The following is a 20,145-nucleotide window of genomic DNA, read 5'->3' on the forward strand; positions in this document are numbered from 1 at the left end:
CTCGATTACATTTTTAACACATTGTAGACAAGACCGATGGGCAGCACACTAAGATACTAAAAGTGGTTACTGTGGACTGTGAGGATTGGAGTGGGGTGTTTTCTCCTTTATATATTTCTCAATTTTCCTTTTTTTTTTTCTTTTTTTTAGCAATCAATGCATAGGTACTACTTTTGTAATCAGGAAATAAATTTTAACTGTTAAAGGTGGAGTGGGATAGGGCAGAAGACTCAAGCTAACAACTACTAGACTTGAACTTCACAAGGTTGGGCATCATGTGGCCATTTTGTTTATTGCTTCAGCCCAGAATCGAAAGCAAGGCCAAGCTCATGGTAGGTGTTTGCTCACTTTTGACTGCCTGCCATCGGGAGCAGGTTAGAAGATAAGGCTCAGCTCTTTTCATAAAGGTTGAACCTCAAATGGTACCAAACCCAATACAGTCATAAATACAGTTGTGGTTTTATGAAATAGGCATGGGACTTTTGACATTAATCAAGCTGGAAACGAAACTGGCTCCAGCCCCAAGTTCCGGAACAGGAGTGAAAGCAAACACAAGGGTTTCAGCTTTAACAATTGGCCCCAGCTTCCTCCTGCAAAGAACTGAATAAGGCTGTTGATCTGCAAAAAGAAGTTTTATTTCCTTGTGCAAAAAAGACATTTCAAGTCAGGCTAGTCAGTCACACTTGGGTGAGTCCTTCCCACACAAGAAACGGGGGTAAAGGAGGTACTTGAAGGTGTACTCAGTGTTGGCTAAACAGTAAGCAATCTCCCGGTCACACTTGCACATGAGTTCTTGGCATTTGTCCTCCACTGGTCCTGGAAGAAGTGGGAAAACTGAGGTTAGAGCAGGGACTTGCAGAGACTTGAAGATAAATGCAAGGGAAGCCAGTAAAGCTGGGGACAAGGAAGGGCATAAATTGTATCTGGGTGACACTTTGATAGTTCACCACTTGATCTCTCTTGTCATAACTCCCGAGGGAGGTGATGTTCAGCCCATTTTACAGAAAAGGAAATTGAAGTTGCCAGGGGAGTGTTTTCAGAGAGGAAGTCCAAAGTCCATATGCCCCTTTAGCTTCTTTTCTGCATCAGTATTACACTAGTGCATTTAAGGATCCATTTAGATAAGCAGTAGGTGCCTGGGAACCATCCAGGCTTTTTTTTTTTTTTTTTGGAATGCCTTCTCTGCTAGTTCCTAGCTGTGTGGTCTTACCCAAACTTTCTGAGCCAAGTCCTCATGTAGATGGGGGCACTATCCACTTTGCAGGTTTATTGGGAAGCATGGGTGAGAAAGCCTATGTAAAGTGCCCGGCAGGGGCTTGGCCCTACGCGTGTACTCCATCAATGTTGGTTCTACCTGCATTTCTCCGCCTTTTCTCTCCAGGTCTCTTTCAGATGCTCCTTCAAGAAAACAGTTTGTTCCCACAGCCAACATAATACTCAATGGTGAAAAGCTAAAAGACTTCCCTCTGAAATCTGGAACATGACAAGGATGCCCACTCTTGCCACTTCTATTCAACATAGTATTGGAAGTCCTAGCCACAGCAATCAGACAAGAAAAAGAAATAAAAGGTATCCAAATTGGAAAAGAAGAGGTAAAATGTCATTATATGCACATGACATGATACTGTATAAGTAAATAGTTTGTTTTAGATAACAATCGTATATTCCATCTCTTCCTTCCATCTTGGGCCTACCTTATACAGAGACACAAAGGTTGCCACCCAAAGATAAATCTCCTTCTGCCTTGGGAATTCCACTGCTAGAGAGTCATTCCTTTGGGTTGGAAAGATTTTGTGATCTTCAAGTTGTATCTTATTAATCTAGAAGGTATAACAGCTATGGATATGTCATCTGCCTTTGACTGTGGGTTTTTAATTATCCACAAAATGGGGGAAAAAAACCACCCACTATTAAATCTTTCCCAATTTCTTCCAGAGGCACAGTGAAGCATGAACTTTGGAGGTAGCCAGCTCGGCCATGGATATAGTTCCTTTGGACACATCACTTCATCCTTCCCAGGCTGTTTCCACAGGGGCCACACGAGGACACTAAAAGTACCTACTTCTAAGGGCTGTTGGGAGAATGAAAAGGGACCAAGTCAGTAAAATGCAGGGCATACAGCAGGTGCTTATGAGCTGCAGCTGACCTCCTTAAGCTGTCAGCTAATCTTTAAAGATCCCCTCTTAAAATGCACAAGTTCCATGGAGATCCTAGCAAGGTGAAGCATGAGACTCAGAAAATTCATCAGCTTCTCTCAGGGCAACACTCGGAGAGCTTGGCAGCACCAGGAGGGGACAGAGCGATGAGTGGGGGAGGGGTGGGGAATGTCAAGCAGGAGGCAGGGGACCCGGGACCCTCTGTAATGAGCTGAGTTGATTAAAGGTGTTTATCTGCATGACTGCACACAGGGTTTCCCAAACTCAGACCCATGGCAGCTTCAACATGCTAGCTTTAAATCCCCTTTATTTCTAACAGTAAGTCAATTATTAAATAAATTTTGATTTAATTATATTAAATGGTATTAAATTGCATTAAATAAATTCTATCACTGACATAAATGGAAAACCAAAATCTTATACCACAAATATAAGAAACTGACTAAAAAACAAAGAAAGCAAAAACAACAACAAAAACCAATGAAGATAAAGTCCTACTATAAAAGTCTAGTTAAATGCTGTTGCCCACCTGAAAGCTGTGAGCCCCCAAATTGGAGTGTCTTGGTTTAAAAAAAGAGGGAGATTAGCAAGTGTAGGAGAGGTTTACCCTCTCTAGCAGTCAGACTATCGTGCAATTGATACTTCCTCCTTGCCTAACTGGAAAAATTAACAAAGGACTGAAAGGGAAAATCTTTCTCCCTTAAATTCATTTATTAAGCTTCCCAGGGACTTACTTCCCTGGTGGTCCAGTGAGTAAGACACTAGGCTCCCAATGCAGGGGGCCCGGGTTTGATCCCTGGTCAGGGAACTAAGATCGCAAGCCACGCGGCGCGGCGCAGCCCAGAAAAAAAAAACTGCCTTGGTTATAATTCAGTAAATGGATAACAACAGAAAAAGTCAGGATGATGGGAGCTGGCGTTAACCGTGCAGTTATGCAGAGCCAGGCACTGGGCAAAGGGCTGGCTCTATGGTCCCCGTCTCACCCAGTCCTCTCAGGGCAGTGCCATTGGCACCCCAACCTTACAGAGGAAATATCCAGGAAGGGGTGTGGGGACTGGGCCCCAACTCAGCTCTGCCCGGCCCCAGGCCTCCTGGCTTGACTGCAGGAAGGGAGTAGGGTGTCAACTCGGGGCACTCGCCCACCCTTACAAATTCAAGTTTGTAACGGAGGATTGTTTAATAGAGCTTTTTTTTAAATTTTTATTTTATATTGGAGTATAGTTGATTTAGTTAGTTTAGTTAGTTAGTTGATTTTGTTAGTTTCAGGTGTACAGCAAGTGACTCAGTTATACATATATCTATTCTTTTAATAGAGTTTTAATGACATGGGAAACAGCTTATACTTAAGAGGAAAATAAGGGGTACAAAACACACTGCTATGTTTTTTATGTATTATGCACTCAAAAAAGACAAAACAACACCACCACCACCAGAAGGTTAATCAAATGGATGTCTGGGTAGTGTCAATGGGAGTTTTATTTCCCACCAAACTTTTACATTTTGTAATTTGAAACTCTTCTACTTTGAGCCATACGGTGCTTTCATTGTGGAAAAAGCGATCTCAATTAACCAAATTTGAAGGGCAGCTATTTCAAAGTTTAGTTTACATTATTTGCTAGACTTAAAATATCTATACCACTCAGGGCTGAAAGGAGGTGGCCTGTGGGGACTTCGGTGGCCTTGCTCCTCCCTAATCTCTACCAGGTCTCCCTTTAGCCCCTCCCCAGCCTCTACAATAAACACCATTTACATTTTTTAAATGCTCTTGCCGAGTAAATACCCCTCCAGGACAAGTTCTCTAACCCCCTTTCAGGCTGCCCTCCAGTCCTTTCTACATATAAATTCTAAGGGCACCTCAGATAACACCATTTGACCCAACAGTCCTAGGACTCCATGCTACAAAACCCTCTCGCAAGTGCACAAAGACTTAGGGACAGCCATGGTCTCTGCAAAATAAAGTGCATTCGTGTCACTGGCCATTCTCAGTTGGGCCCCCCGGGGGCATTTGACGGTGTCCGGGGACATCTTTGGTTGTCATGTGGGGGATGGGGGGTGCTACTGGCATCTGGTTGGTAGAGGCCAGGGACGCCGCTAAACTCTACAATGCCCAGGACAGCCCCCTCACCGGAGAACTGTCCAGCCCCAAATGTCCAAAGTGTCAAGGTGGAGACACTCTGCCATAGGTGATTGTCTGGCTTTAAAAGAATGAGGCTGACCCAGATGATCCAAGATGTCCAAGACACTATATTAAGTGAAAAAAATATACGTAGTGTGATCTGATCTTTGTTATTGTTTGTTTGTTTACACATGCACAAATCTGGAGGAAAAGATGCCAAACTTAACAGAAGTTAGTTAACTCTGGTGGATGGAGTGTAACTTGCTACATTACAGTGTTTCTGGAATGTTTTAATTTTTCACAACAAAATTGTATTAGGTTTGAATCAGAAAAAGCATGTGGATGAATGGATGGACAGATAGATGGACAGATGGACAGATAGATACAAATAATATGTAAAAATTGGTAAATGAACCAGCTGGTGCAGGAGCCAGCCCTTCTGCCTGTAAAATTTCCATGGGCCGCTGCACAACAGAGACACGCACACCCTTGGAGCAACGTGACCTGGTGGGGTAGGGACTTCTGAGGAAAGAGCCATTGAAGCTCCAGGGTTGCAACCGGAGGACAGCTGTCTAAGGACAGGGTGACTCGCATGAACACTCCAGCCAGTTCCCCTTCCCTCCCCCATCCACGAGCAAGTCTCCCAGCTCCACCTTCCAGCCAAACATGTCCAGAAGCCCCCCCTTCCACCACCTCCACTGCCACCACCTGCCCAAGCCACCTCTCACCCAGATCCCTGGGACAGCTTCATACAGGTGCCTGGCTTCCACCCTTGTTCCCTCCAGCATATGTTCCACGCAGCAGCCAAAAATGCAGTACGGTTAAAATGCAGATCAGATCATGTCCCTCCTCTGCTCAAAACCCTCCCTGGCTCTCCATCTCCCTCAGAGGAAAGCCTCCAACGTCCTGGGGGATCTGGCCCTCATCATTCTATTATCACCTACTACTCTCTCCCTGGGTGACTCTGCTCCAGCCTCACCCTCCTCCTTGTGCTCCTGAAACCACCCAGACTTTCATCCCTACCTCAGGGCCTTTGCACTGGCTGTTCCCACCACCTCTTCTCACGGCTCCTTCATTCCCCAAGTCTCTGCTTCAATGCCATCTTGTCAGTGAGACTTTCTCTGACCCCTGAGCATTCTGGGGTGAGGATACATTTTTACTGAGGCAAAATTCCCATAACAAAATTTACCACTTTAAAGTGACAAGTCAGTGGTATTTAGTATATTCACAATGTTCTGCCACCATCCCCTCTATCTAGTTCCAAAACATTTTTATCAGCCCAAGAGAAACCCCATATTTATTGTCACTCCCCAATTCCACTCTCCAGAGTCCCTGGTAACCACAAATATGTCTTCTGTCGTCTGTGGATTTGCCTAGTCTGGATATTTCATATACATGGAATCATACAATGGGTGACCTTCTGTGTCTGGCTTTTTTTTTACTGAGCTTCATGTTTTCAAGGTTCATCTATGTTGTAGTTTGTATAATACTTCACTGCTTTCTCTTCCGACACAGCACTTGTAAAAGCAATTGGCACGGACGCTATTTACTGCTCTCCTCTTTTTAGACCACAGAGCCTTGCTTCTCTGTTTTGCCCAAAACCTAGCAGGGAGCCTGGCACAGAGTAGATTCTCAATAATAATTTTTGGGAGAATAAAGAAAAGCCATACATTGTTTCTGATTCTTATACAAACCCAGCACCAGAGTTTTATTATTCCCATTTTATAGATGAGGAAAGTGAGGCTCAGAGGGATTTAGTAACTTGTCCAAGGCCACAGAGCTGACCCAATGCCCATGCCTCCTTTGTGCTCCCACCCTTTTCCCTGAGCAAGAAAGATCCTTTCAAAAGCAAGGCTGGGTCTCACTGCCCATGACCTCAGGAGCCCAACAGCTTCATGTTATTCAAGAATAATAAAAACTGAAGAGGAAACCTAGCTCCCAAGGGTTAAGTTTAAAATAAAGGCCTGCCAGTAAATATTATTATATGCTTAACATTTAAAAAAAATATATTTGTCAGGCCCATAAATGGAAAATGGGCCACACCTGTAATTAAGCAAACAACTATGTTCAGAATGTCTCCAAACAGAATAAGACTATTTTTAGCAAAAAAAAAAAAAATGCATAATAGATATTTTGGTTCTCTTCGTTTGGTTCAGGGAGGGCAGCTCTGTAAACAGTCACAGACTCCACCAGCAGACACACCAATAAATATTTTACAAACATCATTTTTACATGGTTAGGGGCAAGCAGAACATGCAGATTGAAGGAAGAAGAGAAAGGTCTTTAACACATTTCCCATTCAAGGCCCACTTCTCTCCACCCACAGTGGAAGGGGGCAGTCTGGGGACAGGGAATATGCCCAGAAGTGGGCTTATCACCACCATGTTAAGCAAGTCACTTCTTTTCCTGGGCTTCATTTTCCCCAATTCTAAGTGAGAGGGTTGGATGAGATGATGTCTGGGGCATTTTCAGTCCTTGATGTTATGTCTCCATATTAATTCAGTTTTGCTCTGTGCCAACTCCTAATTCAGACTCAGAAGATACAGCTGAGAATCCATGCATATCTAAGAACATCCTTCTACGTAACCCTTAGGATAGCCTCCTTCCCTCTAGAGGAGAACAAGTCTGCAGAAGCTGGGGTTTTAGTGGAGAATCACACCAGATCCTCAGTTCTCTCAGGTGGAGGTAGTTGGGGGTCAGAGAGAGGTTCAGATAAGGATGAGGGATGGAGAAGAGGGTAGGGAAGAAAGTAACAACTTCCATCCAATTTGGTTATCACGTTATAAACCTTTTTTCATCTTTGCAACACCCATCTTCCAGGTAAGGAAACAGGCTCAGAGACATCACTGATCTAAGAGCCAAGCGATTTTCAACAAGAGTACCAAGACTGGGCTTCCCTGGTGGCGCAGTGGTTAAGAATCTGCCTGCCAATGCAGGGGACACGGGTTCAAGCCCTGGCCCAGGAAGATCCCACATGCTGCAGAGCAACTAAGCCCGTGCGCCACAACTACTGAGCCTGCGCTCTAGAGCCCGTGAGCCACAACTACTGAAGCCCGTGCGCCTAGAGCCCATGCTCTGCAACAAGAGAAGCCACTGCAATGAGAAGCCTGCGCACCGCAACGAAGAGTAGCCCCCGCTCGCCGCAACTAGAGAAAGCCCACGTGCAGCAACAGAGACCCAACGCAGCCATAAATAAGTTAATTAATTAATTAATTAATTTAAAAAATGATATGGAGCAAGTTAACAATAGTTTAAAAAAAAAGAAGTGGGGCTTCCCTGGTGGCGCAGTGGTTGAGAGTCCGCCTGCCAATGCGGGGGACACGGGTTCGGGCCCTGGTCTGGGAAGATCCCGCATGCCGCGGAGCAGCTGGGCCCGTGAGCCACGATTGCTGAGCCTGCGCGTCTGGAGCCTGTGCTCCGCAATAAGAGGGGCCGCGATGGTGAGAGGCCCGCGCACCGCGATGAAGAGTGGCCCCCGCTTGCCGCAACTAGAGAAAGCCCTCGCACAGAAACGAAGACCCAACACAGCCATAAATAAATAAATAAATAAATAAAGGAAGAAACAACCCCTCTCTAAAAAAAAAAAAAAGAAGTGGCCGGTCATGTAAAATGTACAGTGATATCAGATTACATTACAATTATTCTCATTAGATACACGCTGCTTGTGGTTAAAGATAGATGATAGATAGACAGATAGATAAACAGATAGATAGATAAAGAAGAATTTTTTTAAGGCCAGAATTAAATTTAGGAATAGAACGGTTTTTGAATAACGTTATAAGCCAGAAACCTACTCTCTTGGTTAAAAAGGACCAGCAAGTGACCCAGGGATGTTTTAGCTAACGTAACACTGAACTGAGACTTTCTCCTCATTTCACAAAATTAGAAGGATTAAAAGAAAATTGAAAGAGAAATTACTTTCTCTTGAGGGGTTCAGGGTTACACAGAACTTTCTTCTTGTCCTTCCCCAAATCCTGTGCTCAGTGAAATAGTGCCTGGTCATCTTCACCGGAGGTTCTGTGTTGGGTCATTTCTTCACCAGACATTTAATGACATCTACTAGGCATGAAGCACAGTGACACTGTCACTTCATCCTTACAATAGGCCGGCTTGATTTCCGCCCCCAGTTTACCAATGAGGAAACTGAGGCCCTGAGAGATCAGGGCTTGGCAACGTCACAGAATCTGAATCATGGACTAAGCTGTTGACCAGAGGCCAGGGTTTGCAAACTCAGACGTCCCCTGGGGCAGGCAGTGCTAACGAGCGAAGCAAAGGGGATACATCAGACCCAGGTGTACTCTTCATTTTGACAAATAAATGGGCTCACCATTCCCATTTTTCTTGAAGCATTCAGCCTTTTGACCTACCTTCTGTTTTCCTGGGTCTGATAGAAATATTCCTTTTCCATAACAAAATCAACAGCACAGGAGAAATGAACTATAGTAATTGACACTTGGCCTCAATGTCAGGCAGACAATAGGGCATGGTGGAGACTGGAGCAGATGGGGAGAGATGGGCCCTGCCTATACTTGGAAGTCCCTCTATGCTCCAGCCAGTGGTTGCTACTGGGTCTGATGCTGGGAACTCACCACACAGGATGTGCTGATTGACACACTGCCAGGAATAGTGCCCCATCTTGGGACTGCAGCCAGCATCCTCGGCACGTTTGTAGCAGCAGTCGTGGGAATGACAGCACCTGTGGGTGGCAGACAGGCAGACTGGCAGGTGGATGAAGGCAGGGATGCTCTCTTGGCCATCCTCCAGGACTACGGGCGAGTGAGGACCCACAGGGGGACAGCATCTCCTGGTCCAAGCCTTCTCCCTGAGAATCCCCATCCTGGGAAATAATTCCACCAACCCCAGTGTGTCCTGCGCTGCCTCCATCCCTCTGCCACACTCGAGCCTGGCCCCTGCCTGCCTCACTCTCTGAGTCTTCGAGCTCTGGCCACAGTGGTCTCTTCTCTGTTCCTGGAGCAAGCCACACCCTCCCCACCTCCTGACTTTGCCCACACTCTGCCCCCTGCCTGGGAGAATTTCATGCCCACTCTTCCTGCTCTAGGTCTCAGCCCAAGTACCCACCCCCACCCCCAGGATGCCATCCAGATCCCACATCTCCCCAGGCTCTGACAGTCTCCTGATCACACCCTCTCCTAAGCCCAGGTTCCTTCCCTCCGGGCAGGTTTATGATGAGACCCTAATTAGGGAGAAGACTGACTAGCAGCTGTCCTCCCTGACCAGACCTCTGTGAGGGCGGGGCCCTTTCTGTCCTGCTCCCCACAATGTCACCGATGTCCAGCCTGCCACGTAAGAGCACCTCGAAAGCAATAGTAATCATAATAATAACATACAAATTCCCTGAGAAACACCCACCAATGTCTGTAAACTCGTCCATCATGCAATCATCCACTGCTCTTGCTTCCATCCAGCCAGCAGCCCCACCCTGCGCTGAGCCCTCAGTAGAGTCTGGCAGGGAGAGGTCAGCCAGATTCCACTCTGCCCTCAAGGAGCTCCCAGTCTGGCGGGGAGAGGCAGACAAGCCACCAGATGCCACGTGTGTGGCGAGAAGTGCTGGGATGTGGGGTAAGGAGAGGGGCTTCTGGGAGCCAGAGAAGTGCCAGGCCCAGGTGGGCTGCAGGGAAGGCTTCCTAGAGGAGGTGAGGCCTGGGCTGCACCTGGAAAGATGTGCAGGAACTAGACAACCAGAGTGTGGGAGGGAGGGCAGGGCCCACGGCAGGAGCCTCCAAGGGGCGAGGCTGGATAAAGACGTGTCAGTGACAGCTACATCCTCCGAGCTCCGGAAGAGACAGTCACATTCCACGCCCCCGCCCCTCACCAGCACTAAGTGGAAATGGTGAGTGGCTGTGTCTCTTTAAGCCTCAGGGACCTCATCTGTAAAACGAGGATCACCATCATACCTGCCTCCGCGATGGCCGTGGCCCTGAGGGCAAATGAGAGGAAGTCGTGGCAAGATCCAAGTCCACAGCCTCGCACAGAACAGGCCCTTCTCACACAGCAGCAGAGGGCAGTGATCGGGGGTGTGAATCTAGCCAGGCTGCCTGGGTTCAAATCCCAGGCCCCACCCCTCACTCTCTATGTGGCCCCAGGCAAGTTGATCTCTCTGCCTCACTTTCCTTATCTCTGAAATGGGGTTTTGTGAGAACTCAAAGGGGTTCTCAGAACAGTTCTGATGCATAATAAGTCTGATCAATGATGTGCAATTTTTTTCAGCTAACATAATCAATCACTCCATGGCCAGACTGGGGGGCAGCTGGCACCACAGTTTGGCCTCATTGGCCGTGTTGCCCAGGAGGCCCTCTGCCTGCAAGTAGTATCGCGTGCTGGGATCTTCCTAGTCCAAACCCCAACCTCGTTTTTAGGTATTTCCTCATAGGAGATATTTCCTTAATGACCCCAGGGGGTGGGATCTTCTGGCCCCAGCGTGCACTCACCAGTCAATGGCATCCCTGGGCTGGCCATGGCCACCCAGGCCACAATAGCAGCCGTAGTTCATGTAGGCCATGGCGGTGCGGGTGCCAGCACAGTGCACAGTCCCTGCCAGTTCTATGAGCCCACGTCGGTGCACATGTGACCTCTGGGAAGCTGGGGTGGGTAGGGGGAGACAAAGGTTAGAGGCTGCAGGTGGCGGTTGCCCTGGCCCTGAGGAAGGGCACCAGCCTGAAAAGGGCCTGGATGACTATCTCAGTTTGAATCCTGCTTCTTATTCCTAGCTGTGTGATCTTGGACAGCTCAACCTCTCTGTGCCTTGGTTTCCTCATTTGTAAAACAGGGGAATAAAGGGATCTCACTCCCAAGAACGGAATGAGATCATGCATGTAAAGCACCCGGCACACAATGAGCTCTAACTACTGTTATCAATATCTTCAAGGCAGCCATGAAGGAGAAAACAGGTCACAGAGCCACAGCATCTGAAAAAACTCCCACCTCTGGGCCTTTGCACAGGCTGTTCCCTCTTCCTGGAATGCCCTGATTCCCAATCCTTTGCCCTTATCAACTCCAGACAGAGTCAGATTGCAAGTCGTGCATCAAATGTCTGTCCAGTTGCCTGTGCTGGGCACTGGACATCAGAAATGAGCTGAACAGAGTCCCTGCCATCAAGGCGGGCTCCTCTGCGGGGGCTTCCCTCTCCCTGGGTCTCCACTGCCCCCACCCCTGCCCTCCAGACTCTGGCTCAGGGCCCTCTGCATCTCTTTCTTTTTTTTTTTTTTTTTTTTGCATCTCTTATTTTCACTGCCCGGCACAGCTTCCTCCCACACGGGGAGGCCCTGTGGCCACATCCCAGCCATTTTTCTGGATCCCCCATGTGGCTGTAACACATAGCAGTACATAGCTGGTGCGACAGGAACCCCTGCATCTCACATGGAAGAAAGAGGAGGCCCAGGTGGAAAGGACAACCCTAAAGTCACACAGCCCACAAGAACCTGACCTGACTGGGGGCTTCTGACTCCCAATCCAGTGCTCCTTCCTCCTTGCCCAATAGCAGCAGGGGAGGGAGCCCTGCCAGGGTGACAGAGCTGAGGGGCATCAAGGGGTCCACTGCTCGGGGTAAGGGGCCTCCAAACCTGCTGTGAGCTGGGCATCAGAGAATCCCAGAGCCACTCCTTCTTCTGGTGAGGGCCATGAGTCCACTCTGGCATTTAGTCAAAAAACACAGTCAGAGCCACAGTAAGGAGATGCTATCACTGGGGCCTCGCCCTGCACCGGGCACTGTGCTCCCCAATTTATAGGCGACATCTGTTGTCAACTTCCTTGTCTCGTGGGTGGCTAGTCTCCCATTTACAGATGGGGAGACTGAGGCTACGAGAAGCAAAAGGACCCATCCCAGGTCTTAGAGCTGGTGAGCTGCTGAGCAGAAACTCGTGCCCAGGCCGGCCTGATTCCTGGGAGCCCGCTCTCTGCCCACTGCTCCAGGACTGAGGATCCAGAGGAGATTTTTGCATTGCCTTTAATCATCATGTCTTTTTATCTAGAAAAAGAATTTATCATGCTGACTTTTTTGAAGAGTCCAAACCAAAATTCAATTTTTTTTTTTTTTTTTTTGGCTGTGCCACGTGGCTTGTGGGATCTTGGTTCCCCGACCAGGGATAAAACTGGTGCCCCCAGCAGTGGAAACTCGGAGTCCTAACCACTGGACCACCAGAGAATTCCCTCAATTTTGTCTTTTTCTCAGTGGGAAAAGGAGCATATTCATGTAGGGGACTGGAGATAAGTTAAATAGAAACAAAATGTAAAAACAAGTTTAGAGTTAAAAGCTTTGCCTTCCTCTCTGGATGACCCGTCCTCGCTCTCACAGGACTTCCTGAGCGCTGCTCCCAGTTGCCCACACCTCTGCCTGAAACCTCCCCAGGCTCCCGTCCCCCTCCAGGTAAAGCTCAGGGTCCTCACTGATCAGGGGCCCTGCAGGAGCTGACCCTCCCCTCGCTCCAGCGCCCTCTCTCAACGTGCCCCACATGGACCCCACTCATCATGTCCTGTTCCTCCAGTTAAACTGCCTGTCACATACACCCCGCGTTGCAAATGCCCTCACCCCATCCTCACCCAGCTCACCCATCACCTCCTTCTAGAATCTGCTTCACCCCCATGTGACCACAGGGGCCCTTGTCACGCTGTGCCACTGTCTGCTCATGGGCGTGACCCTTCAGCCTGGACAGATCTCTGCCGCAGGCAGCCTCGGATCCCCTGGCATGCAGTGGGCTTTCAGAAAAGCTTCCTTGACCCCTGGATCCACCAAGCCCCATGGAACACTCCCAGTGTAAGCACATCTGGGGACTTCCCTGGCGGTCCAGTGGTTAAGACTCTGCGCTGCCATTGCAGGGGCGTGGGTTCCATCCCTGGTCAGGGAACTAAGATCCCGCGTGCCACGTGGCACAGCCAAAAATAAATAAAATAGAATAAAAACTTGAAAAAAAAAAAAAGCACATCTGACAGGACCCCAGTTCCAAACCCACACCCCAAAGCTGTCCCCAGAGGTCCCCCCACACTGACCTGACCCCCACTCTGGCATCTCAGGGTCCTGGACTCAGCCCTAGGGAGAACCAGGCATGGGTGGACACCCAGCACTCGATGTGTAACCAAGGCAAACATTCCCTCCCTGCCAGCTTAGGTGGGGCAGGTCATTCTGGGGGCTGTTTGCTGTGTCTGCCCACAACAGCCTCTGCTGGGAGTGCCAAGGCTGTCCAGGCTTCCTGTGGGCCTGAGGGTGTGTGTGTGTGTTTGTGTGTGTGTGCTTCTCTCTGTATGTGTGTCCATAAGGGGCTGTCTCGGTATCCTTGAGTGCGGGTGTGTGGGTGTGTGCGTTTCCCTCGGGGTGTCTTTGCCTGTGTCTGTGTATGAGCCTGTCCGTGAGCCCAGCACCTGAGTGCCCAGATGAGGCTGGGGGCGTTCTGTGCTTGTGTGTCTCTGTGCTTGTGGCGTCCACATATGTCCCTGTGGGTAATATGCCAAGGGGACCTAGCCAAGGGTGACGTCCAGGGGTGGTTGAGAAGGGGACATTGCGTTCTTCCCCAACCCCAGGTAGGGCTGGGCCCCTTCTCCTCTTGCTCCTTTCAGCCTCTCGTGTCCCCCTGGTGGTCCTACTGCAGACCCCAGGGATAGGCGGAGTGAAGGCTCAGTTCACAGGACACCAGGCCAGGTGGATGGGGAGGTCTGGTCACTGGAGAGGGTGCCAGGGAGTGGAGAGGTTTTGGGGGAGAGCACTGAGGCCCTGGGTAAGCACTGGGCTAGTTCTGGGTCCCTGGAAGCAGTGAAGGAGGGGGCTGTAGGGGAGGACGGGGGTGGGGGACAGGGCTCCCAGGAAGCTGGGAAGCAACGTGTGGGCGGGCCACAGAAAGGAGGGCTGGGGGTTGTAGGGCTCCTGGGTCCCCCGGGAAGGCTGGGGAGGCAGGGCTCCTGGCACCCTGGGGGGGACTGGAGGAGCCCCGGGAACTCCTGGGTCCTTGGAGGGGGCCCATCCCTCACTCACCTGAGCTGAGCCCGAGTCCGGGTCCCAGTAGCAGCAGCAGCGACAGCCCTACTGGCGGGCACAAAGGCAGTGGACCCATCGGAGGGCGGCAGGAGTGGGGCGGTCTGGCGGGCCAGTGTAGTCACCGAGCCGGCCGAACCCCCTCCCCGACGCCCCGCGCGGCCCCGCCCCCGGTCTCACTCTCTCGCGGGCCGGGCGGAGCCGCCAGGGGCGGCACGTGGGGCGGTGCTGGGAGGCCGTAGGGACCTCTGCATCTTGATCACCGAAAGGGGGCCGGGCCCGCGGGGGCGAATCCGGCCCCGGGATGTCTCGGATTGGGGATTGCGGAGAATTACGGAGGAAAGGAGTTGAGCACAGGTCGGGCCGCGGAGTAAATGCGAGGTACTCGGTATTATCATTACCTGCGGGCAGCTCCCAGAGCTCACCTGGGCGTCCGACGGGAGGAGACTTGGGGGAGAGGGAGGGACTGGAACGCTCTTTAAAACTTTAAATGTGGGAAGCCTGGCGTCCCTGATTCCCCTGAAACCAGCTCTCCCGAGGGGGGCAAAGACTTGCTCAACGTCACAGAGTGAGTTCTGGTAAAAGACAGCGCAACAGGGGTGGGAAAGGGGAGTGAAGCTGCAGCTGCGTCTGAGCAAGCCCCCCACTCCACTCCCTCCCCTCCTCAGGCCCTTCATCTGGTCGAGGGCAACAAGGCCTCTGAGGGACCTTGTGAGGCCGGGAAGAGGTACACAGCAGGTGCTCAGTATCAAAAAGAGATGACAGTCGTGGCACACATCTGTCCCCCTTTGTCCCTGGTGCTACCCTACCCAATTAGTCATAACTACTTCTGAGAGTGGAATCCTAGACCCCTCCCCATCCCCACTGCCAAGCCCTCCTAAAGATACTGGCACCTAAGGTGACGTCACATCTCACCTGCTACAGTGTGCTGAGGGCATCAGGTGCATGATCTTATCACAACCTCAGACCCCTGGTGTCCCCATTTTCACAGGAAGAAACTGAGGCTCAGAGAAGCTAAGAACCAAGAAGCAGGGGAACCCAGACTCAAATTCATTTCTACATGGTGCCAAACCCCTGTCTGCCTCCTATGAAAACCTGCGGCATCAGGGCATCCGTGTGCCACACTCTGAGGTTACTCTCTCCCCACGGGAGTGAGCTCCTCAAGGCAAGACCTAGGTCTCTCCTCTTGAACGCCCAGCACTGGCTTGCCTGGCACAAAACAGGTATCCAATTAAGGCTTGTCCAAACAGATTATGGGTTTCGGACTCTCCAAAACATGGGGTAAAAACCATTTTCTTTCTTCTGAAGGTCTCCATGGGCAACAGGGAATAAAATATCCCACATAAATCTAGGGAGAAAGACTTTTTTTTTATGAATCAGAAAAGCAATTTAGTGTCAATAATGTATTAATCCGGGGACTTCCCTGGTGGCACAGTGGTTAAGAATCCTCCTGCCAATTCAGGGGACACGGGTTCGATCCCTGGTCCGGGAAGATCCCACATGCCGCAGAGCAACTAAGCCCATGCGCCACAACTACTGAGCCTGTGCTCTAGAGCCCGTGAGCCACAACTACTGAGCATGCGTGCCACAACTACTGAAGCCTGCGTGCCTAGAGCCCGTGCTCCGCAACAAGAGAAGCCACCGCAATGAGAAGCCCGCGCACCGCAAAGGAGAGTAGACCCCACTCGCCACAGCTAGAGAAAGCCCGTGCGCAGCAACGCAGACCCAAAACAGCCGAAAATAAGTACATTTTTTAAAAATGTGATAATCTGGTTGATGAAGAGTCCATACCTCGCACTGCCCTCCTTCAAATGCGAAGATGCTGCTGTGTCTGTCTCACCTCTGCAAAGCTTTGTGCCTGAGATCCTCTTCTGGTTTAGGGAGAAAGACTTTTGCTTTCAGGGAGTTCCCAATCACTATGCATGGAGGAAAACTCATTTATACTGATGGGTCCATTATAATTAAGAAGTCAGGAAATCTGTTCTCAATATTGGAACTTTTGTACCCCAAACTACTGCTTTAACTGGTTATCCTCAATCATCTGCAAAGCTCATTTATGCAGAATAATTTGTTCCCAAATATGTTAAATAATTGGAGCATTGAGACCATCACCAACTATACTAATGACCTACTCTCTCCTTAATTAACATATTTAAAATAACCTAAATTATCAGTCTGGTCCAGAGGTGCCTCCGTTGAATGTGCTGAGAGATGAGGGGAAATGACACAATGTGAATGGAGCCAAATCATCTCACTTCCTAAGGGTGAGTTAAGCATATCAGTTAACTGTGTCCTAGTGTTGGTCTCAGTCTAACTACATCTTCAGTTTTCATCCTGGTCTATGACAAAAGGTTGCTACAATGTTTGGTGAGTAAAATGATTTCTTCCAGGTGATCGAAGTGGGTGCTCTTCTATGATTAGAAGATAAAATAACTCTATACATACAGTGGAGCATGTGAATCTATGCACATGCTCCAGCTTTTGAGACCACAAATAATAGAGCAGTGAATCCTGATACAGACCAGCACACCCTTTAACCCAGCAACCCATTTCTAGGAATAGCTCTAAGAAAATAAACTCCTCAGACAAGATTTATACACAAAGTTGTTCCTTAACAAAGAGCAAAAACCTAGAAACAACCTAAATATACAACAATTAAAAGGTAGTTAAATTATGAGATTTTCATATGATAGAATATGCATTCATTCTAATATAGAGTGTTTTTGAAGAATATTTAATGGTCATTTTAAAATACTTTAAAAAGCAGAAATTTACAGTATAATACTGCCTTTATACTTACAGATCATACAACAGAGAGAGAGCCATATATAAACATATCTATATGCATATACCCACTACACATGCTTACATGGGGCTGTCTCTGGAACAAGCAGAAGAGTGAAGAAGAAAAATCTGGAAAATGAATGAAGCATATTGAAATGGTTACTGGTTATCTTCTGTTGGTGGAATTGCATGATTCTTATTTTTATCTTGTATCTTTATTTTCCAAATTTCTATGAGAACCTAAACTCTTGTGATTCAGAGAAAAAAATTAAAATTAAAACAAAATCAGATAAATAAACTGTAATTCAAGAAAACTTGTCTATTGAAAAATTATCTTGATATTATTCTGAAAACTCAGAGACACAGATATAAGGATAAAGATACCCATCTGTTTTGGGTTTCTGTTTTGCAGTTTTTGAAAAAACTTTGTATCCCTGTGGTTACCAGGGGCTGCAGGGAAGAAGAGGGGAGCTGTTGTTTAATGAGTACAGAGTAAAAAAATACGCATTTACCTCTTGATTCAGGAATCCCATTCTAAGAATCTATCACAAAAATATACTGGCAAAAAAATGAAATGGCATATGCTCAAGGCTATTCATTTTAACAGTTTTATAACAGCAAAGTAATGGAAAAAACATAAATGCCTATCAATAGGGGAATAAATAGGGTACAACCTTACAATTTTAATAAGTTTTCATCAGAAACAGTACAGTTTCTTTTTTTAAATTATTTATTTATTTGTTTGTTTTTATTTTTGGCTGTGTTGGGTCTTCGTTTCTGTGTGAGGGCTTTCTCTAGTTGCGGCGAGCGGGGGCCACTCTTCATCGCGGTGCGCGGGCCTCTCACTATCGCGGCCTCTCCTGTTGCGGAGCACAGGCTCCAGACGCGCAGGCTCAGTAATTGTGGCTCACGGGCCCAGTTGCTCCGCGGCATGTGCGATCTTCCCAGACCAGGGCTCGAACCCGTGTCCCCTGCATTGGCAGGCAGATTCTCAACCACTGCGCCACCAGGGAAGCCCCTAGTACAGTTTCTTAATTGAAGTAGAGTTAATATACAATATTATGTAAGTTACAGGTGTAAAATATAGTGATTCACAATTTTAAAGGTTATACTTTATTTATAGTTATTATAAAATATTGGCTATAGTCTCCATATTGTACAATATATACTTGTAGATTATTTTATACATAATAGTTTGTACCTCTTAATCCCCTATCCCTATATTGCCCCTCCCCCCTTCCCTCTCCCCACTGGTAACCATCAGTTTGTTCTCCATATCTGTGAGTCTGTTTCTTTTTTGTTATATTCACTAGTTTGTTGTATTTTTTAGATTCCACATATAAGCGATATTATACAGATCCTGAATAGCCAAAACAATCTTGAGAAACAAGAACAGAGCTGAAGGAATTATGCTCCCTGACTTCAGACTATGCTTCAAAGCTACAGTAATCAAAACAGTATGGTACTGGCACAAAAACAGACACATAGATCAATGGAACAGAATAGAGAGCCCAGAAATAAACCCATGCATTCATGGTCAATTAATCTACAACAAAGGAGGCAAGAATATGCGATGGAGAAAAGACAGTCTCTTTAATAAATGGTGCTCTGGAAAACTGTACAGATACCTGTAAAGGAATGAAATTAGAGCATTCTCTAAGACCATATACAAAAATAAACTCAAAATGGATTAAATACCTAAATTAAAACTGAAAACCATAAACCTCCTAGAGGAAAACACAGGCAGAACACTCTTTCACATAAATCGTAGCAATATTCTTTTGGATTTGTCTCCTAAAGCAATAAGGAGCAATAAGGAAATAAAACCAAAAATAAGCAAATGGGACCTAATTAAACTTAAAAGCTTTTGCACAGCAAAGGAAATCATCAACAAAACAAAATGACAACATACTGAATGGGAGAAAATATTTGCAAATTATATGACCAATAAGGGGCTAATATTCAACATATGTAAACAGCTCATACAACTCAACATCAAAAAACAAACAACCTGGTTTTAAAATAGGCAGAAGAAATGGATAGACATGTTTCCAAAGAGGAAATGCAGATGGCCAACAGGCACATGAAAATACGCTCAACATTGCTAATCATCAGGGAATGCAAATCAAAACTGCAATGAGATATCACCTCACACCTGTCAGAATGGCTATCATCAAAAAGAACACAAATAACAAATGTTGGTGAGGATGTGGAGAAAAGGGAACCCTCATTCACTGTTGGTGGGGATGTAAATTGGGGCAGTCACTATGGAAAACAGTGTGGAGGTTTCTCAAAAAACTAAAAGAACTACCATATGACCCAGAATTTCCACTCCTGGGTATATATCGAAAAATCAAACAAAAACAAAAACACTAATTCAAAAAGATACATGCACCCCAATGTTCATAGCAGCATTACTTACAATTGCCAAGATATGGAGGCAACCTAAGTGTCCATCACAGATGAATGGATAAAGAAGATGTGGTATATATACAACGGAATAGTGCTCAGCCCTATATATACAATGGAATGAAGTTTTGCCATTTGCAGCAACATGGATGGCATTGGAGTGTATTATGCTAAGTGAAATAAGTCAGACAGAGAAAGACAAATACTGTAAGAAGCAGTACAGTTTTAACGGGAAAGAACTCTGCATATAGCTATGAGTGATCACCAGGATATACTGTCAAGTGAAAAAAAGCAAGGTGTAAAAGAGTATGTATAGTAGGACCTGTTTTGTTTAAGGGGAAAGGCTATAAATACATCTACATATGAATTTTTCTATATATAAGAGTAACAATGGAAAGATGAAACTGAGTCCCCCTGAAACCAAGTTCCTTTACTGAGTTTATGATTAATCTCTCTATCCAAAACTTTATTCCCTTTCTTGTCCCCTCTGCCCTCAATCCTGTGCTAACTGAACACTAATCAACCAGAGTCAGATGACTAAAATTGCTGTTGTCAATAACATGGCTAATGACTAAAATTGCTCTCATAGATGTCATCATTAACGTTGTTTCTCCAGGGCCAGATGAGCTCACAGACCCCAGAGCCATGAACCATCTGGCCAGAGAATTGTAAACCAGAGATATCCTGACTTCCAAAAAATG

At 47.3% G+C, this 20,145-nt stretch overlaps 1 protein-coding gene across 1 annotated transcript; it reads right to left on the bottom strand.

The window, feature by feature from the left end:
- Positions 1-673: 673 nt before the first annotated feature.
- On the bottom strand, positions 674-14,348 carry LOC137778295 (group 10 secretory phospholipase A2-like). Its single transcript, XM_068565230.1, has 4 exons — positions 14,252-14,348; positions 10,722-10,872; positions 8,862-8,968; positions 674-816 (listed from the first exon to the last, which is right to left on the bottom strand). The coding sequence occupies exons 1-4, from the start codon at positions 14,328-14,330 to the stop codon at positions 674-676; spliced, it is 480 nt and encodes a 159-aa protein (XP_068421331.1). The 5' UTR covers positions 14,331-14,348.
- Positions 14,349-20,145: the final 5,797 nt, after the last annotated feature.

Source organism: Eschrichtius robustus, chromosome 16 (genome assembly GCF_028021215.1).
Source record: "Eschrichtius robustus isolate mEscRob2 chromosome 16, mEscRob2.pri, whole genome shotgun sequence".
Taxonomy (NCBI): Eukaryota; Metazoa; Chordata; class Mammalia; order Artiodactyla; family Eschrichtiidae; genus Eschrichtius; species Eschrichtius robustus.